This window comes from Lichenostomus cassidix, chromosome 5 (assembly GCF_008360975.1).
Source record: "Lichenostomus cassidix isolate B80296 chromosome 5, HeHo_3.0, whole genome shotgun sequence".
NCBI lineage: Eukaryota > Metazoa > Chordata > Aves > Passeriformes > Meliphagidae > Lichenostomus > Lichenostomus cassidix.
This window is the reverse complement of record NC_139486.1, coordinates 42981852-43007419: the sequence shown is the minus strand read 5'-3', so window position 1 is coordinate 43007419 and position 25568 is coordinate 42981852. Positions and strand designations below refer to the sequence as shown.

The window sequence follows — 25568 nt, the reverse complement described above, 5'->3', positions numbered from 1 at the left end:
TAAATCCTTTTCGGGGCTAATTCAGGAAGTTTTGTTGATTTCCCTTAATGCGGTCTTGGAACTGGCTAAATAGTTACAGCTCCTAAATGGGAGACACAGCACAGAAGATCTGAAGTCTAGCACTGTGTTACCCCAGCATAGTGTAGTAAGGAAAGGCACAGGAGTTTTCTCTTTGCAGGCCGAACTGCTGCAGTGTTGGGCTTGTGCTTTTTGGGGATGAGGAAGGCAGCAAAGCAACTGGTTTGGCACTAGTTAAGGATTTTAGCTAAAACAAAGTTATGTATTCTTCTAGTGAAGTTCACTGCAATGAACTGGTGTTTGTCCCATAAAATATCCTGGTCCCTATCTAGTTTAGTAATTTTTTTCAGAAATGTACAGCTACATGTAATACTACGAAACTTACAAGACAGAGAAACCACCACAGCAGTCCTATATCAATTAATCTTTTTGAAAAGCCCTCCATATAAATAAAGATGCAACATGCAGTGCACAGTTTAATTAGTTTATTTTTTAAAGTTCTGTCAGAAATATAGCTGTGCATTAATTACAAAATATATTAAATTATCAATCAATGCATCCAAGGGAACAGGAGTACTTTCATTCTGTTCAAATGCAAACCAATACAAACCTTTAACATTAACACAGAATAATCTTTTGCATCCATCATCCGTGCATGTATTTGGTCTGCTGCCACCTCTAAATAAGAATAGAAAGGTCATCCTGATTTCATTTCATTAGCAAGTTGAATCCCTTGATAGCAAACATAACCAGCCATATCATAAGACCACTTAAAAAACAACTCTATACATCTCACATTATCTGAGCTCCCATATACATTACATACATTTTTAGCAAAATAATTTTCCCTGCCCTGCAGGGGAAGACATTCAGAGGCAAAGAGATAACACATTCGTAATATATTATAATTGGAAAATTTGTGCCATAGCAGCTTTGCAAATACACATACTAAGAGTGGGCTACTTAAAACATGTTAAAGACAACAGAAATTTGGAAGATAAAAGAATCTAAGCCACTTTTTAAACCACCTTGAGATCTAGTAATGGTGCAAAGCATTGAGTTACAGAACTAAACTCCATTGCTGAACAAGTTACACAGGACATGGGTTAAATCCCCATATTTCTTTGTATTTGTTTTAGAGACAACTCTCAATGCTGCAGACCTTTCTCCTTCTATTTAAGTAGTTCTAGCAATTATACCTCAATCCACCATGGTAAAACATGTTCTCAAAAGAAGAGATTTAGAGAAAGGGGAAAGAGGAAAATAGAACAAGTCCATGAATAAATACTTTGTTAACATTTACAATCTTTTTGACAGTAAGATTTAACTGATACTAAGCAAATTAGCTCTGACAGTCTCTCATGTAATACTCTGACATTACAGTAATTTGACATCACTCAAGAGTTCTGGTTGGTAATACAAAAATACAAAACCAGTAGCACAGCAGCAGTGAATAAAGCATCCAGATTACTGTGGCTAATACAGCATTATACATGCAGTAGCCTTCTATTCCGTATTGGCTTGTGCTATTGTACAATATTAACCTGAATCGTTTAAACCCTGCCACCAAAGGGAGTCTCCTCCTCAGAGGCAGAAGTACATTAGATCTAGCAGATAAGGCTTAAAGCAAAAATTCCATTCAGAATGCAAATCTTCAAAAGCAAAGAAGTTAATGCACTTAGTGGGTCTTGGGTATAAATGATCTGAACAGAGAATAAGGACATTTTCTTACTAACACTACGGCTGAGAAAGAACCTGGAGCAGGAAGAAGCTCTCAAATGACAACTGTTTTTTCTTGACTGCCTCCTCCCCACTTCTGCCCCCCTAAAAAACAAGAGGGGGAACAAAAGAGAATGGCAGTCTTTGAGCATTCTGAACAAACATGGCTAGCTAACACAGCCTGAAAATGGAGAACTAGGGTCAGCGCCTTCTGTGTAGAGTGGCTCTTTGCACTGCCATGGACACTGACAGCTCTTGGTTAAGGATGGTGTAACTACTGAGAATGCTCCAACTGAAGACACTCTGGAACAATTCCGCGGATAGAATGAGGCTATTTATTACAAAATCTTCAGAAGCTTAAACCCAGTTTTAAAGCAGAGACCTTTTGCCGTTTTCAGTAATATATGCTTACATGTCTCCTAATAACAGAGAATACACTGAAGTCACCAGCATTTACCATTTACCATAAATGCACCAGCTGCATTTGCCATTAGCCAGGAAGTTCATGTTCCAGTAGTGACAACACTCCATTGAACGCAATCCTTCTTCATCTAATAGGTTCTACTTACAGAAGAAATTTTATTCATCTGGATATGATGAACAAAGTGGTAGGTTGGGTCCTGGAACTTTTACATCTCCTGCAGGCAAGCAGAGTATCCTCCCAAATCACTAAAGCATAATAGTCTTTCTTTAGTCTTATATATATTCAGCAATGTGCCCTTTCCCCACTGGTATTGCTTTGATGAGGCCAAATAGTGGAACACTCTTCAGTATCTCTTAGGCTGCAGTGTCTCCGGTCTTTAGGTTGTTTCATTAGCTTGGATAAATAATATGCATAAGCTCATCTATTGTTTGGTTCTTTCTTCAGTATAGGAACGTGTACTTAGGTTATGGGGGCAGCAAAACTTTTTTCTTCCTTCCTTTTAAAGACAAGATTCGGAACTTTATCAGCACCATGGAAAGTTAAAATTTTTAGCACCAGTGGACTTGAACTATTCAGCTTTGACTGGTCAGAACTAACATTTACATGGCACACAGTCAGTACAAAAAACAATAATATGCACATTAAGAAGCCCATGAATCCTTGACACAGTGGATCTAGTGTTTGGCAAATAAGTAACTATGGAAGCCAGATTTTCTTCCTAAAAGCAAACAGGATTACTATTTCTCCTCACACGCTAAATTAGGCTTTCCTTACCGTCCAAATTGCTGAGTTGGCCCAGATCCTATTGTCTGAAGGGACAGGAAATACCCACAGCAGCTGGATGCAGACAGAGAATTCCTAGGGGATGACCTGGGTACATCACCCACAATACCAAGAGATCACTTAAACAGATGCAGGTCACAAGTTCAGCTCTGGTACGAATTCAGGTTTCAACAACAGTAAAACTAATTCTGCATCACCCTCTCTGGGATGACCCTTTGCTCATGTGTCTATTCACAACCTGAAACATGTCAAGCACTAGGAGGTCTCACCAACACAAAGGGATTTCATTCAAATGCTAAACTTTTATGTCTCTTGGTGATTGTGGTTGACATTCTGGGCCTAGAGCACACACTTACAGAAAGATTTATCAAAATAAAGAGAATTAAGGAGGCACTTTCAGACCACATTACAAATGTTTCTTCAGTGAACCCAGCTCACAGTCATTTAGCCCTCTCCACAACACTACCTCATGTCTTTTGGAAATACCAGCATCAACTCTGCATCAACTCTACATCAACATGCAACTTCCTGAAGCGAACTCTGCAGGAGGAAAGGGTCTGAGCATACCTGAAACCCTTGGTGATGTGAACAAAGTCTTATCCTGACTTCAAACTTCAAGAGATACATAACCAATGCAAAATTCTAGATAAGTCAATATAGAAACTCTCTCAACTTTCTCAAGCTCTGTAAAAAAAACAAATGAAAAAATCCCTCATCTTTATTAATTTTGCTATTTGCTTGCAACAGCATCTATTCCAAGGCACCGAGGTGAAAAGACTAAACAGGTCTATTCAATATGACTGACGTTTTACCAAACAGAGATGCACAGGTTCTGCAATAGCATTTTGCTGTAGGCAGTAAAGTTTTGATTAACACTTCATTTAGTTAGCTTGCTACAGAAGTAGCTTATTATTTTAAGAGAGAACCTTACCAAATAGTTAAACACATGACCTCTTACAGAAAAAAATATGCCAGCAACAACAAAGTTCCATTCAGGTGAAGATCAATATGTTGGCAACTATGATCTTTATATTATAAAAACAGCCTTTGTGGACAATGAAGCACTTTTGTAATCAGTGTGGGAAAACATGACTAAGGCTTCATTGCTCTGGTTAAGACTTACAGGCTACATGGCTCCATCAGTGCTGCGGGCCTGGAAGCCTTCTCTGCGGACACTGTTCAAGTCCAGGCGCGTCAGAACTTCGCAGCGCACCAGGAGTGTGTCATCCTTGATGAAGGTTCTCTGCTTCAAGTTCTGCAGGTGCATGAAAGTCACATAACCAAAGCCTTTTGGATTGCGGTGAATTGTGGGTCTCTGGAAGGCCAGTAACTCTGGCTTGGCTTCCATCACCTCTTCGTGGTTCTGCCTTTCTGGGCCTTCTGACTGATCCAAAATAGAAAGTCGTATGGTGCCCTGGAAGGGCCAGGGCAGGTGGCTGTCATACTCCCCTTGCATAGTGTGGACAAACAGAGAGATAAAATTAGCACAGCGCTGAGCATTTGGTAATTGGATATGCAGGCGCAGGCACAGCTTGTAGCCAGGCTTCCCTGTGTAGAAGCCAGGGCTGTGCATCACTACAGGTCTCTCTTCTTCCTGGGCTTTCTGCAATCCGCTGAAGTTCTCAATCTTCCAGATATAAATACCATTACATTGCTGTGCCTCCATTTCCGTAATCTTGCCCTCCAAATTTCGGATAGTACGTCTGAGTTCTGCCATGTGAGTGTTCTGAGTCTCCATTTTAGCAATGAGTTCCCTGATTTGGTGATCCTGTCTTACCAGACGACCTTCCAACTGCTGAATAGTTTCCTTGAAGTTTTCAACTTCTGGATTGCAGTCATATGCAGCATGTGACACGTGTGAGAAGAGGGCAGGCTCAAAGGGTAGGCCGTTGATGAAGGGTACAGGATTTGCAGCAGTAACACTGATATTCTGAAAACTCTGAGCCATCATCCTCATGTGAACCTGAGTGAACTCCTGCATATGTCGTGCCAGTTCATTCCTTTGCATCTAGGATTTAAGAGATGTGGCATTAGGAACACATCAAACATTATCTGCAATAACATTTTAAATGTGGCTCTGAAGAAAATCAAGCAAGGAGTGACTTTTGTTATGTGAGAAAAGCTGCAGTGTGAATCAAGGACAAAGGTGGTGTAACAAACAGCACTTTACCAATGGAGAGCTCCCAAGTTAAGATCACTGTAAGGACAAATGCAAAAAGAAGTTCAAATACCAGTGGGCAAATCCCAGAATCATTTAGGTTGGAAAAGACCTTTAAGGTCTTTCTGTCTTTGAACTGATGCTGATACAATGGAGGGTCAACAAAAGTGTACACATGAGGTGCTTTCAGCATAGAATTGTTAACCTGGGAACTTAAGACAGAACTGACAGAACTGACATAAATGACTGCAATATAAATCAGATATGTGCATTGTTGTTTTTGTTGGCTTGGGACTTCGGGCTGTCACAAAAATAGGATTATGGGAAGTAATTTTTGTAATTTTGTGACACAAAACACTAAGAAAAATATTTATCATTAGTAATACCATAGTGTATTGTTGCATAATTCTATATGATGTTTAATAAAAGAGACTTTGGTTGTATTTTTACAGAAGCTGTGGCATCTCCAGGAAAACAACAAAATTTAAATTCTCTGGAAGAGACTGAGAACAACTTCTTATTAAAGACCAAGACCTGCACTTCAAATGGAGGCAATTTTGAGCAAAAGACATGATGTATTTCAGTGGCACATAAAATGAGAAATAGGAACAGTGTATTTCAAACCGTGCATCTGAAAGTAAAAACAAAATATGAAGAAATGTGGAGTATTTAATATTGAAAATGTCCTTGTCAAATATTCCAAAGGCACGCATTCTGTGTATCTTCAGGATTACCTTGTTAATAAACATTCATATTAAAAAGATTCAGGTTTTGTAGGAGTAATAACTTCTCTATAAAACTGCCAATAATTATGGTGTATCCTTGCAATAACCCTGTTCAACTGAAAATTAAGACATGTTGAAAGAGTGGTAGTGATAAATATACATTTAGATTCTTTCTGTGTTCTAAATCAGCACTGTACTCCATTCATGGATTTGCTAAAATGTGCCATAATAACAAATAGTGTATTAAAACTGATGTGGAAATGATGAAGGGGAAAGACCCGTTTATACAAAGAGGTATTAAACAACTAGAAATAAGAGTATCTAGATTAATAACTTTAGAATTTAATAAAATTTCTTTACTTCATGGAACTCTAAGAGTCATAAGTGTATTTGGCCACAACTTTGGAAGAAATGCTAGAAGCTACTTTATGGACATGATAGCTGAGAAAACAGTCATGGATTAATAAAAGCAAGGTCATTAAGCAAATTGTTCACAAAGCTTTATAAATTTGAAAAGGCAGTTTTGAAATGCAATGTATCAACATGTGGTGTTTTAGAATTAAGATACCTCAAAACAAAAGACTCACAAATCACTGAGGATTTGGGGATGGTGAATGTGACAAGAATAGGAAAACATTAAAAAAGCAACAAACAAAATCATGCAGCAAGTCTGAAATTCATGGTACTGACAAAAGGCTTACCTTTTCAGGACACCCAAAGGCACTATAAAAACATGGCACGGGGGCAGTAGGACAGTCATTGTCATAATGGTTAGGCATCTAAAACAAATCAGATGTGATATTACTTTTTCATCAAGAGTATTCTCTTATAACATCCAAAAAGGATACAGCTGAATGGATTCTGAACAGGTTCCTGACATCAGATCAGTTTTTACATAATTTTTCAAGTTTGTTAGAAGCTCAATCCTGCTTTTTAGAGTATTTGTGCAATTTGAGAGATCATTCTTTATTTTAACCCAGGCCATCAACATAGTTGCCATCCCAAACTAAATAACATTTATCATTTTCCTGCCAATGAAGTTATTATTGAATAGAAGAAATAATAATGGCTATTATGATAGTAATGGACAAGCAGAATTCCAGCTAGCATCTGCAGTTTGATAGTGAAGCTAGTTATAGCTACTTTCCAACAGTGTCTTTCCAAGTACAAACACTTTCCCTCTGTGCCCAAATCAAAGCCTCCTCTTGTAATGTCAGCCATAACCACTGGCAGATGTTGGTATCTTTTAAGCTCCATTCAAGATCAAGGACATGCAGCATGGTCCCTGTCAAGAAGAAGCACAGCTGAACAATGTGATGTGTAGCCAAAATCCTACAGAGGTTTACCAGACTGCAATGGCAAGCTGGAGCCACCTTTAAGGGAGCATCACACCTGCACTGGACATTTTTACAGAGAGGCAGGTAGTGATTTATTAGCTAGTTGACAAACTGTATCTCCAAGTTTAATTTCAGATTAAAGAAGCAATGTAAATACAAAACATCTGACCCAGAATAAACAGAAAAAAAGGGAGTCTCTTACCTGCTCTCTGATGAGCACCGTGTTGCAATATTCACAAAATACATTGGCAAGTGGACATGTTTGGTCATGAAGCTTAGTGATCAAACAGAAAGAAGAAAGGAAAGAAAGCATCAGTAAAGTTACCCAATGTCAGAGCAGGCTAATCACCATTGATCAGAAATTAGATTTTTATTTATATTTCAGATTTTGCATTTAGCTGTACGCAACTGTGCAACAAAGACAATCCCTTTACCCTGAACAGTATGTTTTCTATTACTGTTTTTTCCTGGACTTATGCAAGAGATTAATAAAACTGCAGATATTTTATTTCCTAGAGCTCTTATGCTCCAAAGAAGTCTGAATTTAAACAGAAGTTTGTAAAATTCATGTTCAGTTGTACTGGAACTATATGAAAGCTTTTGTTTGTTTCTTATTTTTATTGTTGGACTATATGAGGTACATTTGATTGACAATTCACAATATTATTATAATGACATTTAATAGTCCTTGAGATAAAACTCACCCATATAGAGATAAAGAAATGGTAACAGCAAAAGGAAAGTATTATCCTCAATATCACCCAAGTGAAAAATGCAGAGCCAGGAGAATAATTCGGAAATTATCTTGGTCTTGTGTGGTAGCAGATATTCCCAAAAGATTGATCTCCTGATACATCCTCTCTCTCAGACATAAAAACTGCAATTATAAATACTGCAGTTTGCATTCTATTGGCAGTAGATACTGGCCTGTCTGATGGTAAGGTCAGAAATCAACGGTTCTTACACAAGTCCACAAGTCTCCTCACACCACAAGGTTCCAAATAAGTTTGTATTTAAGGACAATCTCTCCCCAGCTTTTGCCTGTTTTAGGCTCTTGTCCTGAGTTTGTAGCTTTTCACCTATGCAGCAACACAGAGTCCTTCTACACCAAAACTTTTGGTGTTTTTGTTTGTTTTTTTTAACTGATGTTCCCTTTACAAGCAAACCCATGTGAATGCAGGTTGACAAACTGAGACTCCTGCTAAGTACCTCTTTATCTTCATAGGCCATGGATGTGGCACAGTTTGGGCAACACACTTGACGCCTCGGACACTCCTGGGTCATGTGCTCTTTCAGATAGTTCTTTGGGAAGATTCCTTGGCACTGTGGGCATTCCACAGTAGAAAAATCGCACTGCAGCTGGTGCTCCTGCCGAAGAGCAGAAGAGGGATTTGATACTACAAACAAGAACTATCATCTCATCCATTTTCAAGAGAAAGCACAGTACAAGACACACAAATCACAATCTTTCCTTCATGCAAGGAAATCCTTATACACTTATGCTGACTCTACCAACAGCCTGTTACTGTCCTATTACTAAAGTCACGGTTTCATGCATTCAGAGCTTTAAGAAAGCTCTCAGTAAAAATTTATTTTTATATTTATCATTTTAACTGCATTTTTATATTTATCCTTTTAACTGCATATATTATTTTCCAAAATGATTATTTCAACTAACATATGTAGCTACTTTGAGGGAATATTAAACTGACTTTAAGAAACTTGTGTGAAGTACAGACATAGCTGATCAAAAGACGTACATGAAGAATCCTCAACAGAAAGCTGCATTAGTACAGCTGTCATGCACTATGATGAGCATTACCTAACTACAATTAAAGACTCATCAAAAAACCAATTTTTCTAGCTATAGTCTTGAAAGAAAAATGCAGTGAATCAGCAAAAATGAGCACCAGGTATGACCATCTATTTAAGTAATTCTGAATTTTTACCTGTCCATGAAAACAAGGTTGCATATTTTCAGAAGTAATTCTCACCTCTAAGTGCCTGAGCTCCATCTTCATACTGCAGCCCTTGTTGGGACACTTAACCATTAATGAAAGGATTTCCCGCTTGGCAAAGTTGTCAGGAAAAAGTTGATTTTCAAGCAGAATTTCATTGTCTACAGGACATTTGTGACCTGCATCTCTACAGTGCAGAAAAGCAAGGAAAGACATTCCAATATTACTAACAGATTTCCAAGACATTAATTTAAAGTATTTTTATACCAGCAAGACATTAGTGGCCAAATAATAACACAGTAAGAAGATCTTTGATAACAATGGCATTTATGTGGCCAGAAAGTATGAAATGTATTTCAGAGAAACTGAAAACACACAGTTTCACTGGAGGTGGCATGACTAGGGTTCCACTTTTCTAACTCAAATACATTTTATTTGTACAAATGCCATGTTAAGTACTCTGGAAACAGACTTGAGGAGGATGTAAAGACACTAAGAACTTACAGTCTTGTTTCTGTAAGTACTCCACATAGCTCAAACATCAAACAATACTTCACACACTACTTCAAAAAAATTGTTTAAACTTTCTTGGACCTCCTCTCATTTCCTTCTCGCTTTATGAACAGCCAAGGTGATCACAGCTGGGAAAAAAAAAAGCAAAATTGTCTTTTCTTCCAGATGCACTTCATTTGTTTGGCATTACTTCATGCATGGCTCAGTTTGCTGGTTTTGTTGCACAGCCATTTGATCAGTTGGTCATCCTTCAATTTGATTATACAGCAAACAAGGGTGAAAAACCCCAGCCACAAAAATTATTAGAAACCATGAAAATTACACTGGATTTGGAATTGGGTGTTGCACCTCAAGCCATTTTAACAGCAAAAAGACTGGAAGTCAGTGCTAACTGGCAAAGGTTTGGAATCTGATGGAACATGGACACATGCAACCTGCACAAGGGAACTAACAGCTTGTTCCAGTTCATCAGGCTCTGTCTAACTGCATTTATATACAAAAATCATTAGAAATGGAGTAAAAAAGGGGATTACCTCCATCAAATTTTCCAGCATAAGCTCATTCTGAAAGCTGTAGGCCAACGTATTGATTCACAATTAAGTAATGCAGTTAAAGAGGCATGAGGGATCAAAGCTCCTGAGATGAAGTGCTAATGGAAACAGCAATAAAATGGAAAAATACATGGGGCGGAAAAATGTCAGCGAGCACTTGTGGTAGAAGGATCAAAGGCCAGATCATTGTCACTGCCTGCAAGCATGAGGGGAAGTAGAACCTAGCAGGCTGTGGAGACCAGGAGGGAATTTATGTTCTTTGTTGGAAAAGGAAATAATTGCTCAGCAACTCCATCAGCAACGCTGCTAGAGGAAGTGGACGTAAAGTTGCAACTTCAAAAAGAGGCAATGAACTTCCTTTCACAGGTTTTGCTTGCAGAGCAAGCGCACCAGATGCCTGAGAGTCATACTCCTTAGCAAGTGGAAGAAAGAAAACATCTAGCTTGCCGCCTTGTTTCAGAGCTCCCTGAGCTATAATCAGTTTGCTGATCTTTGTCACAAGCCAGAAATGTTCCCTCAATTCACAACCTAGAGGAAATCACTTCTCACAGGTATACCTTGGTTACAAACACCCTGTTTAGTGGAGTATATAAAGATTGCTCAGTAGGCCTGCTGGTAAGACAAGCAGCTTCATTTCTATAAAGAAAAGCTAATCATGTATAAGAACAGCCAACAACAGAATAATTTGAAATAATGATTACCAAATCCCCAGTTTAAATAACTAGCAGACAAAGGGCAATATAAGAATGAATCGTCATTTTCTGAAGTAGGAAAGAGCAATAACTCACTGTAGTATATTAAGCAGGTTTCAAATTCTATCTAAAAGGATCAGGATTGTGTTTAAAACACTGCAGACAAAGATCCATCTACAAAGATGTTGTTATACATTTCCTGTGACAGAACTGAGTTTATGCCCCTCAGTTCTAACTTACATTACAGTGAAGGCTTTCCTGTGCTGGAATTATTTATGACATTGCACTCTGCCACTCACAACAGTACCTGTGAAACAACAGCCATCTTCTACAAAGTATAATGAGTATTCCTATAATTTCCCTTGAGTTTGAAATACAGGTATTGAGAGTAAAGTCAGAATAATATTGTTTGAAGGAAAAGCCTGCTCCATGATTTTAACAACGGAGCGTTTTAGCTGAGAAGCTGAGACAGTTGCCAGAGACTTTTAACTGCAGCCATGGCAGCACCCAAAACATTCCCTGCTGCCCCGTCACCTCACAACTCTGCTTTTCCAATAAACAGAGGTTGGTATTTGGCAAGCTCTACTACAAACTCTAAGTCAGCTCTGCCCTAAGATACAGAAGACTGGAGTGAAATTGAATTAGCTACCGCACCTGAAGTTATTTTTTTTTAAACTTCCAAAAACGTATTCTGTTGACAGCAACATTTATAAACTTATTTGTAGTTACTTAGGTAGATAAGCTTCTCCACTTCCATGACTTACAGCACTTCAAAGCACTTCAAACACCTTTATTTAAAAAGCTGCCAAGACTTCCTGGGAGGCAAACATTTACTGTGATCAAATCTCATCTATGCATGTCCTTCACACTATAAGATTGAAGAATCCAGTTTTTAAAAGGTTTTCAAAATTTTTTTCAAGTTGCAGCCACAGCTTCTTCAACATGAACAACTACAACTGTTTGTGTAAGTCACACGAAGCAATTACTCAAAAAATGCTTCTCCATCCTTCATAATTTAAAATCTTTAACCTCTATTCACTTAAGACAGTGGGGAAATGAGGAACAAACAGAAGCAATTTTCCCTGGTCAAATGAAGGCTGTGACAATCACTTAGTAACAAAACTAGTACCTAGAGAATGTAAAATATCACTTTCCATTTTCATTTTAGTTCTGTAGAAGCTTCTCAATACATCAATCAATCTGGTACTGTAGACAGTACCTACTCCAAATCGATATTGTACTATAGACACTACATAATCCAAATCAATAGCTTGATCCGTGGACATCAATTAAGCATGGAGTTCAGCCCTTCAGGGATTCAGAGAGGTCTGGCACTTCAAGCTTCCACAAGCATTCACTCTAACTGTACTCCAAAGACAGATTTCAGTGAGGAATGAGAGAAAACTTTTACTATCAATGAAACGTGAAATATTACAGTGATGATCTACAGTCTTGAAGGAAAAAAATGTTTTCCACCTGTGTTTAGTATTCAGTGAAACAGCCACCACTATTCATCGAAATGAAGTAAAATAGGGAAAGGGTATAAAAGAAGCAAGAGCTTCTGGTCACTGAAACTGTTTGTAGACCTAAAATTTTGAGCAGAGGAAATGCTCTGTTAATTTAAAAAGGAAGAGAAACCATTTCCCATGTTTGGGGTTTAATTTAGGTTGGAATGGGTTCACCACAGTTTCTAACTCAATATTGCTGTGAATTCTAACCAATAACTGTAATTGTGCAGCTTATCAGCAGAAGCATAAAACATTTAAAAACAAGATTGCCTTAGCTCTTAAAGATCTGAAAGACTGGAAATGAGACACTCGTTTTTGGTAATTTTTAGTCATTTTTCCCAGTTTTCAACCTAGGAATTCTGTTGTCTTTGGTGAGCAGACATTTCTGAAGCTCACTATATTTAAGTACTAATTTACCTTCAAAATTTATAGACATCATAATCCCATGAGAAGGTTTAAAGATTTATTTTCTTTCTCACAGAAATACCCAAGTCAAGGAAGTATAAAACTGCTACTGCCAACAAACAGAGCAAGCTCATACAAAACAAGTAAGGAATTCCAAAATTAAATGTCCTTTATCAGTACAACTGCCTTTTAATGCTTACAAGCATGCATGAAATTATGTACATTAATCTCTTGAAAGAATTTAGGTTGGAATGTGCAAAGCAAAGGCCAGAAAGTGAAGCCAGCTCCTTGTGCCAAGGAAACTGGATTACAGTCAAAGCTGTCAGTTTCACATTTGGGGTTGTTTGCCTTCTTCCAGGCACCTGGATAACACAAATACCATTGTGTGATGCAGTTGGGTAACGCCTGACGTACTTTGCTCACAGAAATAGGAAGGCAATGAACAAGGCAAGGCACTAAGGGAACAGGGGATCTCATGGTATAGTTAGTGGAGAACTGAATATCTCAGCAGCTTCTGCAGAATCACTCCTCAGGGGTGGACACTGGTGGTGTTCTGCATTTTCTGGATCTTTTTCTCAGAACAAAGAATTGATGAAACTGATGTGAACAAGAACTGTGCTGTAAATACACAAATTTCTGCACTGGCTAGAAAGAATCTGGTATTGTAAGTAGGAAATGGAAAACTAAATTTGTCTTCTCATTTTCAGCTCCAACATTTCCTTCCTTGTTCCAAAAGGGATGCCATGAAAAAATACAGCAGCATATGCTACAACAGTGACAGAATCCCAGAATCATCCAGATGGAAAAGATCACTCAATAGAACCTTTGACTGATCACCACCTTGTCAACTAGAGTATGGCACTAAATGCCATATCCAGTCTTCTCTTGAACACCTCCAGGGATGGTGACTCCATCACCCCTCTGGGCAACCCATTCCAATGCTTAACAACCCTTTCCATGGAGAAATTCTTCCTGAGAATCCATGTAGCTGAAACTACAGAGAAGCCCACAAAACACACAAACTACTGTATTAAGCGAACATCACTGTTGGCTTACTGTTCATTTAGTGAGCTACAAATGATGGACAGGGAAGAAAAAGAAATGGAACAGAACTATGGACAAATGGTATGAAAAACCAATCACTGTCTATTTTGCATGCTAAAAATAAATGCCAGGGAAAAACACTGTAACAGTGTAAACAGTTTAATGATCTTCACACAAAAGTGTGCAAAGTAATGTTGAAAATGAGCCAATTCTACATATGGGTCACAGAATTAAATATAAAAATTCCTACCAAAGTGACATTTGAGCTAAGTGAACAATTGCTAAGAAAAAAAATGAGCTTATGCTGAGAAGAACAAATCCCACAGCATAATAACTATCAGTATAATCCAGTACTCACTGACATGTGGGACACTGATGACTTCATTGTAGGTTTAAGGGAAGTACTCTCTACATGGTACTCTCTGCCCTTTCTTGCTTTCAATCATCCATTTTTATAAGCCCAGCCTACTCTTGCCTTTGAATCTTATTCCCACTCCCTCATATACCACCCAGTTTCCTCTCTCAATGCTTTGTTCAAGAATATTCCTTCATCACATTCTCTATTCCAGCTCAACAAGGAAGCAGCTAATTTCAAGTGAAGAACTGAAAGCATGAACTGCTGCCTTATCTGCACCAAGGAATCAAGCTGTCTGTAGTTTCCTGTAGAGAGAAACAATCCTAGGCAAAAGACAGGCTTTACAATCCTGGGCTGGAAAATGAAATTTATATGGGAAATTTCTCTACCTTTTAAAAAAAATTAATTATTTGGAGTTCAATCAATGTTTTCGATTCATAAATTTGTATAAATGGCAAAGTATCTAAAGCTCATAAACCCTCCAAACTTGTGACATTCTGGCCATATATAGTGTTTATTAGAAAGCACCTTTAATGAATAATAAATTTCCAGAGTTCTATTAGCACTCACTGGTAATGGATCTCAGGCAGCACGATTCTGTTTAAATTGACCTTAAACTGCTCTGGTACATGAATTTCTTCTTAAAAGCAGCTTCCGTAACTTTTCCTTTACCTGATTGATTTGACAATGCAGCCTTTGCAGAAGCGGTGACCACACGGCGTCTGCACCGCTTCCCGGAGCGCCATCAAGCAGATGGGACATTCGTATTTACTTTCCAAGGGCGGATCAAACTCCACGTCGTATCCCTGCGTTTCTTCCGTGAAGGAGCTGGGCGGGTTGCCAGCGCCGCTGCCCACGCTGGAGCTCTCCTCCTTGGCCGCGGCGCTGCAGGCGCTGGCCATGGCCGCACAGCAGCCGCTCTCTGCCTCCCGCGCTCCACAGCTGCTGCTGCTGTGCAGCAAGCTCATGGCAGCGGGGCAAGCGCTGCACAGCAGTGCACTGCAACGGGGCAGAAACATGCGTTAGTTTTAAATATTCCAAGGCTCTCCCTCCCAGGCGGGAACAAAATTTATTTCCGACCAGAAACACTGGGACGGTGTTACAGAGCTGGCTCTACTCAAAAGCACTGGTTTTGTTTTGGCCCCATTATCTTTCTTTCCTTATCTTGTGATATGTAGGAAAGGACACTGCATCTTGTCAGCACAGTTCAGACACACACACCGCTCCTTCTGTAAACTCTTTCATCTGACTATCTGATTTCTGTAAAAAGAAGAATCCTCTTTGTCCTTGCTATGTCTGCTGAAGATGTTTCTTTACCACTTCTGTATTATTTACTTCTAAGGCATTCAAATAGATTTTGAGTGAAAAAAATCCTATACAGAATCAAGTTTTATTGGAGGACAACAGCTCAATTCCATATTTTCCTTGCAGTGTATATATGATATATAACATTTTCCGTATAGAGCAATTCACAATATATATTTCAAATCAACTTAGCTTCAGGCTCACAAATACAATGTAAGTCCAAGTGCCTTAACCAAGCAGCTGCTGTGCTGTAAATGAAATTCAAACATACAGCACTGCTGCTAACATTTTAGAACTGCCAATAGGACTTTAAATTGAGTAAGAAGCTACACATGAGATAAGGATAATAATTCCACAGCTCAAAAGCTATCTACAAATTACTCGCACTCAAACAGAGTTCTTGCTCTCCTTTCCCTCTTCCAGGCTAGCTGGCAGAGAGGACAAGGAACATGATTGTAAGAACAGATGATAAAAGTCACCTTTCCCTGAAGAGTGGTGGATGGCATACTAAAGCCTACTTTTACAACACTCCTCCAAAACAGGGTGAACACACAGGTATGAAATAAAAAAGTGCTGGTATCCCCAAACAGATTGCTAGTGTTCCTATACTGAATGAGAGAACCTTAAAAAAAGGCCTAAACAACAAATACAAATTCTAAAGACCAAGAAACCTTCCTCTCCCTTGATTTTTTAAAGGTTACAATAATTTTCTTAGAATCCTACTGTGGTTAATTTTCTATAAATGACATTTCTTTGAAAAACAGAGATTATCACCAGGTGCTATGAGTAGTATGAGTAGTCTGAGGGTTATGGAGCCAGGCATGCAAAACAAGCCCAATAAACCCAGATTTGATAAACTTTTGCACAGCAGTATACACAACGGTATCTCGCAGTGTTCACCTAATAAATTCACTGTAATACCACTATGTAATTTTAAATATATTAGGGATGGAAATCCAATCAAGCTATGAAGTGTAGGGATTGTTTATCTGCATCACTACTTCAGATGCTGGGGGCAGCAGAATGAATAGGATTAGCTTGACCACAAGCTCACGGAACTGAACACTTTCTTGCCTATATCAGAATTTGAATATCACAACTAATTTTTACAAAATGTTCATGGAGGGCATACAGACAGTTTTATTTGGATACTCATTTGATGATACCTGAAGATCACATAAACAGAAACACTAATCAAACAAGGTCACAACTAGTATTTACTGGAAATACACTCTGAACATGTGCAACATCACAGAATTGTGCTTTAGGCCATCTACATGATAAACAACCGGCAATACTGCCCATGCTATGGGCTATTTTTCCCCCACTATCCAGACCAAAAAAAGAAGCAGACCTATCTGAACAAAGTTACCATATTTTGGTCACATATAGTTAGAACAATCAAAACAGAACTTTTATTCTGTTGTGTAAATATGTGACTTTCCATCTTGTTGGGGTACACAGAGGTATGAGAAGTATCTGAAGAGCTGCATTCTTGACATTTCCAAAATACCATTAAGATACAGAGCCTCAAAGCACAGTCTGACAGTTCTGAGTTGTACTGAACTGGCCAGCAATGCTCACTTTCTGCAGAAATAACTCTAGAGCAAAGCTGTCTGGAGCTGCACCCAAAGAGTGCTGCTCACTTCCACTCCTGTTTCCACCCCCTTGTATAGTCCCCATACATTACCTACCACAAAAGGCTTTCTAACTGAGGCTCCTAAACACAACAGCAATACAAACTAAACACCAACCACATTCTCAGCCGCTGCTTCAGACATAGTCCAGAAATGACCAGATAAATCCTACAAAAGCAGCAGAACCCCCCAATGACTTAGAATGGAAGCAGAAGAACCAATGCTTAGAAACATGCTCTGTGACAGGGATTTTTTTTTTTTTTTTGACAGCCATCAGTAGATCTCTTCTCTCTGGAGAAAAAGCCCAGCTTGCTTCTATTGTTAAACTAACATAACTTATTTAACAACTGCTGCAGAGGATGATCAGTCCATGGGCCACATTTCACGAGAAAACACAGGAACTAAATTGGGCCAATGTAGTGGGAATGTTGGTATGCAGGATACTAGAATCCACAGGCCAGCCTAGGACTGAAAAATTCATATTACTCTAAGCCACAGGGGTATATTTAGTGAGACTAAGAAAGGGAAGAGGAACATACATCCCTTTAGCAATGTCATAAAGGAATTCAGGAAGTTGCAAGAAGAAATATATGTACAGCTTTACTCAAATTCAGCTGTCACCTTAATTGCAAAAAAGTGTGTGACTCTTCTCTCAGGCTGTTCCTAGGAAAAAAACCCCATACTATTTAAAATATTGTTCTTATAAAGAAGAAACCAGGATCTGACTCAGTATAATCTCACTAGTTGAACACTGAGTAGATTTAAATGCTGTGCAAGCAGTGTTCTCTCTACCCATTTAAACTGTTTCTACAGACATAGCAAGTATGGATATTCAGTTTACAGCAACAAAACTCCTGTACCAGAGTCAGTTTAATGAATGAGTCACTGCAATCAGTCAACATCCCAGTATCACAAAAAAATCCCCTTATTCGGTGATATACTCCACTCCTACAAGGAGCTTTTTATCTGCGTATGACCAAGTAGTCCACAAAAAAAAGAAGTGCAAGTATCTTTTTAAATTGGGAAATTCAGGCAAAAGAGGCAACTTAAGGTGATTAAGAGCCAGATTTAAACTTTGTTCATATTTTATCTAAGATAGGATTCCTCCTACTACTCTTATCCATTTCATCTTACCTGTAAGCAAAATCCTCCTTCCTCCACACATACTTTAGGTGTGGGGCAAGGCAGAGTTTTCCAAATCAAAATCAACACTACTGTTACTCAGACAATTAACCAAGGCCTTACTACTCCTCCATACTTTAAACCAATTTCTCTGTGGGTTGTAAATACTGTACTAGGAGTTAGACCTGTTTCTTGTGGCAGTTACTTTACCCTCCAAGAGCAGGAACATAGTTTGAATATTTTTGGACAGAGCAGTGCTAGGACAAAACAGGCTACAGAAAAGTATACTTTGAATGGTAATGACAGGTGTTTTCCCAGTGAAGGTAAAGCAGACAATTTGTCAGCTTACTGTAGCAGTTTTTCATCTTCCTCCCCTGGGGAATTAAAAAAATGCTTAGGCTACAAAAGGATGGATTTTAACCCCCAAACCAGGATATATTCCAGATTTCAAATCAAATTGCTACATTTTCTTTTTGATTATGAAACAGATTTTCAGAGAAATAAAACCTAAGATCTCCTAAAAACCACATCAGTTTTTCTTCTTATTGGTAAGAGTTGCTACTCTTCCTTTGTGCTGAACAAAACTGAGTCAAATGCAAGTACAACAATATCCAAATATCAATTTAAAATACCTTGTGTACACTACAGTCTTTGGAACTTATCCTTTTTTTTTTTAATGTTGGTCAGTTAAAACATTAAACACTTTTCTAGACTGCTCTCTACAGCTTTTTGTGTTTGCACAATCCAGCTTTCAGATCCAGGAACAACTGCAATTAAACTGGATCATTACACGGTAATTCTTGCTTTCGCTAGTGTGAAGTTTCTGAGGCAGAGAAAGCCTTAAACTACATTTGCTGATGCACCTGAAATGCCCTTTTCTAGAGCTAGGAAGTGCTACCAGACCTGCTGAGTCTGGATATAATGGACTTTAGCTTGGGCACAGAGGTATTGAGGCCTTGGGCCAGCAAAGGTTGATTGTGCTCTCCAAGGCAACAGCAGTACTGTTTGCCAGCACAAAGGAAGGTGCTTTCCATGCCCAACAGTAATGGACAGAACTTGTTTGATCATTACCTGTGCTGCAGAAGTCTGTGAATGCCCTAAGGATCAAACTTTTATGCCCCAGAAAAGACAGTTAAGACTACAGGAGTCCCCATCCCACTCTTGCAACTTTAAACCATGATGAAACCTTTCTTCACTAAGTAACCAGTGCTTTGTTGCTATTTACACTGCTGCATTACAAAGAGATTAGGCTGATGTGAGATAGCACAGTCACACCAGAAGAGCAAACTCCAGCAAGAATAATGTACCTTATGAATAATGTACCTTATGATCGACAAAAACAATTTCAAAACAGAATTAAACTGCCCATCTTTTAAATTAATGCATGCAACAAAGCTTAGTACTCTGATTTTTCAAGTCCCATAGTACAACAAAGTTTAGGCAGGACTACTGGTACCATAAAATATCTTCAGATTGCCTGTAAAATCACCTTATCATTAAGAGTTTTAGGGAGGAAGTAAAAATATTGTAGCATTGTATCCTATCTACACTGAAATATGAAATGATACTTTTGGCAAACTGAAGGAATACTGTGCAGGGAAGTATCAGTTGCTATAACAGAAAATTTTTATTATAAATCAGGAAGTACTGAATGCAATTAATTTCCACATGCCCTCTCCTACAAAATTGACACTATCCATTTAAATAAGGAAATCAATACAGAGGACTATTCCAAATCCCTTTTCTTACTTACAGTTCACAAATATAATTAATTTTCTTGCAGCCTGGGCAGCACACACCCAGCAGGGGAAATGCCTTTAGCACTGCATCGACAGAAAAACTGGCCAAACTTTTTTCTTCATCTGCCTTGTATATGTATGTATAGATTTCTGGGTCATGAGACTGACAGACCAGTGGAGTGACTTTGGATAACTTGTTTATGGAGTAATACTTGCAACACCTATTCCCAGGAACATTAATCAATTGTGTACTGATAACTGATAAGCACCATGTGTTTCCACTAAGAGGTTTGTAGCTATCATCACCATGGCCTCATCCAGGCAGAACACATGAAATTATGTAAATGCCTTTTAATTAATACCTATGAAACACATCCATTTCAAAGCTATCAAATGGGTAGACAAGCCAAAGCAATAGGAGATTCAGGCAGAACTTTTAACTGCAAAAACTGAATTCTGGTTTCTTGTAAAAGTCTGCAAGCAGGTTGCAAATATTCTGTTGAGATATGAACTTTCTTTTTTCTAACTGCAGTAACTGCTAAGGCTTCTAAGTCTTCTGGATAACCACTCTACTTACATCATTTTAACATGTGAACCTGAAAACTTGAAAGAAGAATTTTTGTTTGAAGCAAATACAATCAAACAACATTCAGAGCTCATTAGACTATCAAGAGCTCCTGACTAGAGCAGAGCAGCCCTTGGGGGATTGCTGAAGCTTTCCAGGTGATTTCTCTTTATTTGTAAAGAATGCTGTCAAGCTTTAATTATGTAAGTATTTTCATGCTTGAATGTCACTTAGGAGACTACATGGTGGCACACTCACAGTTACATTCACATTTTATCCTACTTAAGTATGTCAAAACAAATTTAATTTTAGTGAGCAGTGGAAGCATACTATAGTGTATTTAACACCAAGATACTCTGTGGGTTTTTCCACAACCTAAAAACAAACCCAAGAGAAAATTCCCCAAAACTTTCTTCAATTTATTCACTTTTAGATACAATACACTGAGAATTGGCAAATACAAGGAAAGCACTGTTAGTAAGAACAATAGTAATTAACTCTTTACTTTGCAGTAAAAACTTTACTGTTGCATATGACAACATACTGAGATATGCACTGTGCCTTTCTATACCCCTCAGTAGATCTACAGAGAATGTAAGATGCTATTCTAATGGGGACAAAGTAAACCCTCACAAGGCACTTCAAAAAGAGACAAGGGGAAGTATGGCTGTGAACAAATGTCATTTCCTCAAGGCAGTCTCCAGGCTACATTTAATTACCATCCACCTCTACAGGCATGAGGCTTGTATGTGGTATTAGTATGATCTGAGACCCTGGGAAAGCAAACAGTGAATTAAACACACATTCTGAAACAATTAAAACGTTTCTCCTTTTCACTCCACCTTACATTTACTTTTATTTTCTTTTTGACATGCTTTATACCCAGAATCTTTTATGGTCAGTTTTCAGAGTTCACATGTAAAACTTTTTTTTTTTTTCCCCACATCTACTTAGCTACTCTCTGCTACTGAGACAGAAAGATTACTCTTCTTGACATAGTAAACTCATGGAAGTTCAAAGGGTGAAGAAAAGTGTGTTCATCTCATGGTTATTTTTTCATGCAGAAGTTCTATCAGCTTAGATACCTACTGTGTGCCTTGTCTTTCTAAATACATTAGCAGTTTTTTAAGACAGAAAGCAGTACTGCAGCATTGCAATACTACAAAACTTAAAAAGCTCATGTCTTGGCAAGTTCTCATTCAACAGTCTCACTGAGCTCCATAAATCTTCACCTGCTGGGAAAAGCTGAAGGTAATGTGGAATATGCAGAAGAATTATAAACAGAGTGATACCATGAAAATAATCTAAGTGCTTTTATCAGCGCACTTCTGCGACTTTTCTTCTTTCTTTTACCAGAAGGACAAGTTTTACAGCCTTTTCATTCTACAGGAAGACAAAGCAGTTTGCTTGCAAGTCTTTAAACAGTTGGTGAACAAAGCATAAAGTTCACCCAAAGCTTCAAATCAATACTTTATTAATCACTCACACCAGTATCTAAGACACCACAAAATCCACATAGCTGGGGGTAGCTCTGCATAACGTGTCAGAGGCAAACACGGGGAAATATTTTCGGCAAGCTTTAATGACTAGGTCTAAGGGATATAATTAGAACATTTTCCTCTCACCTACAGCTGATATTTCCGTTTAAGTATGAAAAGACTCAGCGTGACCTGTCAGAGTCAGACGACATTGATGGAAATCACTACTGAAGTCATAATTTAGTAGTCGTGTTAATAAATTTACCGTAAATATTAAATACCGCCCGTCTCTACCAGAAAATAAGAGCTATCGGGTTTAGAAAAAGGAACCTATCTTGCAAGTTATCCTTTAACGTGTTCCCGAAAAATTTACTGAGTATCTCCATGTCACAGCGGGAAAACCAGAGCCCGGCCTTAGCTGATGCTCTCGAGGCAAGCGGGAGCACAGCTCGAGAGCCATCGCTGCTCACGCTCCTCCCGCTGTCCGACAGCAGCCCGGCTACAGGCAGGACAGAGCCACTGCAGCCGCGCTCCGCCCGCCGGGCAGAGCAGCGTGCCTGCGAGCCCCGGAGAGCGGCACGGCACGGCACAGCGGTCCGGCCGGGCTCAGCTCCCCCCGCCGCGCTGCCCGCGCCGCGCTTTCAATTCCGGAGCAGCGCGCCCGGAGCGCCCCAGCAGCGCCCTGCCCAGCGCAGCACACCCCTCGCCGGCAGCCCGGCCCGGCCCGGCCGTGCGCGGAGCCCCGAGCTCGGGGGAAGGGCCGCAGGGCTCCGCGGGGCCGGGCAGCAGGCGGCTCCGCTCCGCAGCCGGCAGCCCCGGCTCGGGGGACAGCGCTCGGCGCCGTCACACGCCTGCAGCGGCCCGCGCCGGCCGGGCCCTGGTTCCCGGAGCGCTGCCGCGCTCTCGCTCCCCGAGTCGGGCCGGCTGGGCCCGCCGCACCTCCGCCCTGCCGGCCGCCCCCCGCGCTCCGCCGCACTCACCGCGACCCGCGGCCGCCCCCGCCCGCCGCCGCTTCCGCTTCTCGCCGGGAAGCGCAGGAGCAGTGCCTCGGAGCGAGCGCCGCCCCCGGGCCGCCACGCCGCTGCAGCGCCCTCTGCCGCCGCGGAGGGGCAGCGCCGCGGGGCGGGGCGGGCGCGCAGAGCCGCGGGGAGCTGCAGCGTCGGTGTCACTGTCACTGTCACTGTCACTGTCACTGTCACTGTCACCGTCACCGTCACCGTCACTGTCACTGTCACCGTCACTGTCACTGTCACTGTCACTGTCACCGTCACTGTCACCGTCACTGTCACCCCTCCCCAAAATACACAACGCTGTCTCCAGCAGAGGCTGTGAGCGCTGAATCCTCCTGCCGGGCCGGTGCTCGCTCGGCGCTGCTGATGCTTTCATGAATTGCCGTAGGGATGCGCTCCGCTCCGCTCCGCTCCGCTCCGCTCCGTCGGCAGCGCTGTTAAAACGAGGCGCTGAAAGCCGGGGGAGCGGTGGTGTGTGCGCCAACGGCTTGGGAGTCGCCGAAAAGCCGTTTCTCAATGCAAACCAAATGCTTATTAGAAACAATTTCCTCTCTGGCCCTCAGCTGTCGCCTTGGAGCTCCTGCGGGCGCCGAAGGCGATGCTGTGCCTCCCCCCGGGCGAGAGCAAGGGGAGCTTCTCCCGGTGCCTTGGGCTGCGGGAAACACTGAGGAAGTGAAATACCGGCACAGGGCGAACACAGACAGCTTCATTTCCTTAGAAACCAACGAGGGGAACTTGGCTGATTGCATATGGGAGTTTTCCTGGCAAGAATCTCTGATTAACATACATTTAAATCCAACAAACACTTCTGTTCCCACTGTTTGGGGGTGCTGGGGGCCACAGTTTTCCAGTGATTTTCAGTGTTTCTGTCTGCATGCCATGTTCCCTGGGAGCTGGAAATCAGTGGCTCATTCCACGGCTAAAGTGCCTGTCTGCAGAGTGCTGCTCCTGGAGCCAAGGCCATGCCAGACCCCAACACACCCCTCAGAGCACTGCTTGTGTCCAAAACAACCTACATTTGTTTTGTTAGGACCTGACAGGAAGCTAAAGAGGTTGGGCAGAGAGATAGCTGGGCCATTAGATAGGGCTCTTAAGTAGCACAGTAAAAAAAAAAAATATCGTTAAGAATATATAAATAAATTGAAACGTTGTGGACCCACTCCTGGACAAGTGGCTGAATTTCAGAGCTACCCTTTTTCTCCTGCCAAGGGAACATACTGTTTGCTACTTTCACTAGCTGTAAAACAAGGAAATTTATTATTGCACGGCTTTGCAAAACAGGTATCCTTAAATTGGGAGTTTTGTATGTCTGAAAAATACTGGTTTTAGGAATCTGCAAGGTGTCAAGGGCACTGATGTCCAGCCTGTTTCAACTGAGAATTCAAGGAACTCATCTGGAGTTTTTATTCCAAGAATAAATGAATTCTTTTATTCAGAACAATTTCCAGATCTGTACAGCTTAGGCCCATTATCATGTATTGATGCCCATGCTGTAACAGAAAGGAATGCAAAAATGCTTTTCTCCACTCGGTGGTGCCAGCTGCACAGGAAAAACATTTTCCAGTACTGGATCTGTGCAGCTCAAACTGTTGAGCAATTGTGCTCATACAGACATAAAACACCCCCAAAGCTGCAGCAATTTGAGATCAATTAAAATCTTTAGTTGCCTGCTGTATCCCTACGAGACAATATTTTTCCAAGGTGATTTCCTGGGTACTTGGAAGAAAAGCAGTTGACTAGGCTCATGTGTGCTCATGTGGTTCCTTTGATAAGGAAGCTGATGCCTGTGCAGTGCAGTTTTGCATGGGAACTCAGGCTCCTGGGGGGACTGGACAGGCAGCCAACTACCTGGGAGAAGTTTTGAATAAGCACCCCAGAGGGAGAGATCTGCTAAACTTCTCAAAAGAGCCTCAAATTCTTCAATACTAACAATGCATATTGTCAGGGAACAGTGCCTGCCATTTCTAGATAAGAGAGGAAATCAGTATGTGACTGCAGAGAGTGATTTTGATTGATATCTGGCATTGCAGCTCGGCCTAATATTTTTTTTTAAAGGTCTCTCCAAATGCTAAGGAGTGAATAGTAAAAATAGGTAGGTTGTTAGGAAGCCCAGGCAAAACAGCAGAGTAGCTGAACTCAGGCCCGAGCCATCTAATGTTCTCATAGGTCTAGAAATGCCTCAGCCATGACATCCTTGTTCCACACTGCCTTGGCCTGGAATGACATCTATTACTTCTGTTCTACTTTATCCTGACACTTCCATTCAGATGTTTCTGATTGGGATTTATTTCACATCAGGGTTTTGTGTGTATCGGAATCTGAGCAAGGACATCAAGATTTGTCTCTGAACCTTTTTACTTTCTCCATGAATTGCATACTCCATAAATACCTTGTTTCCTTTCTCCATACATCAGTTGCTTTGGCATCATTCATTGCACTGGTTTCTGGTTGACTGCTGTTAGCCTCTTGTGTGGCACAAAGACTCAGGACTAACCAGTTCTCCAAGACATCATCTTACAAGA

General features: G+C 40.4%; 1 protein-coding gene across 2 annotated transcripts; it reads right to left on the bottom strand.

The window, feature by feature from the left end:
- Nucleotides 1–488: 488 nt before the first annotated feature.
- TRAF6 (TNF receptor associated factor 6) lies at nucleotides 489–23122 on the bottom strand. 2 transcript variants are annotated; one of them, XM_085062654.1, is made up of 7 exons: nucleotides 23017–23122; nucleotides 14863–15189; nucleotides 9159–9309; nucleotides 8374–8532; nucleotides 7367–7438; nucleotides 6529–6606; nucleotides 489–4952 (listed from the first exon to the last, which is right to left on the bottom strand). In XM_085062654.1, exons 2-7 carry the CDS (start codon nucleotides 15156–15158, stop codon nucleotides 4071–4073), a joined length of 1638 nt encoding a protein of 545 aa, XP_084918780.1. In that variant the 5' UTR covers nucleotides 15159–15189; nucleotides 23017–23122; the 3' UTR covers nucleotides 489–4070. The 2 variants fall into 2 exon arrangements, with proteins under 2 accessions (XP_084918780.1, XP_084918779.1); XM_085062653.1 differs by lacking the exon at nucleotides 23017–23122 and having other exon boundaries at nucleotides 14863–21044.
- Nucleotides 23123–25568: the final 2446 nt, after the last annotated feature.

What these genes read in the sequence shown, in the direction of transcription:
- TRAF6 (XM_085062653.1), bottom strand. Translation starts at nt 15,209, where the DNA reads ATGTTTCTGCCCCGTTGCAGTGCACTGCTGTGCAGCGCTTGCCCCGCT. An exon ending in TGGCCTATGAAGATAAAGAG is followed by an intron (nt 7,439 to 8,373) that starts GTACTTAGCAGG and finishes TTGATCACTAAG; the next exon opens with CTTCATGACCAAACATGTCC. An exon ending in CGGTGCTCATCAGAGAGCAG is followed by an intron (nt 6,607 to 7,366) that starts GTAAGAGACTCC and finishes GATTTGTTTTAG; the next exon opens with ATGCCTAACCATTATGACAA.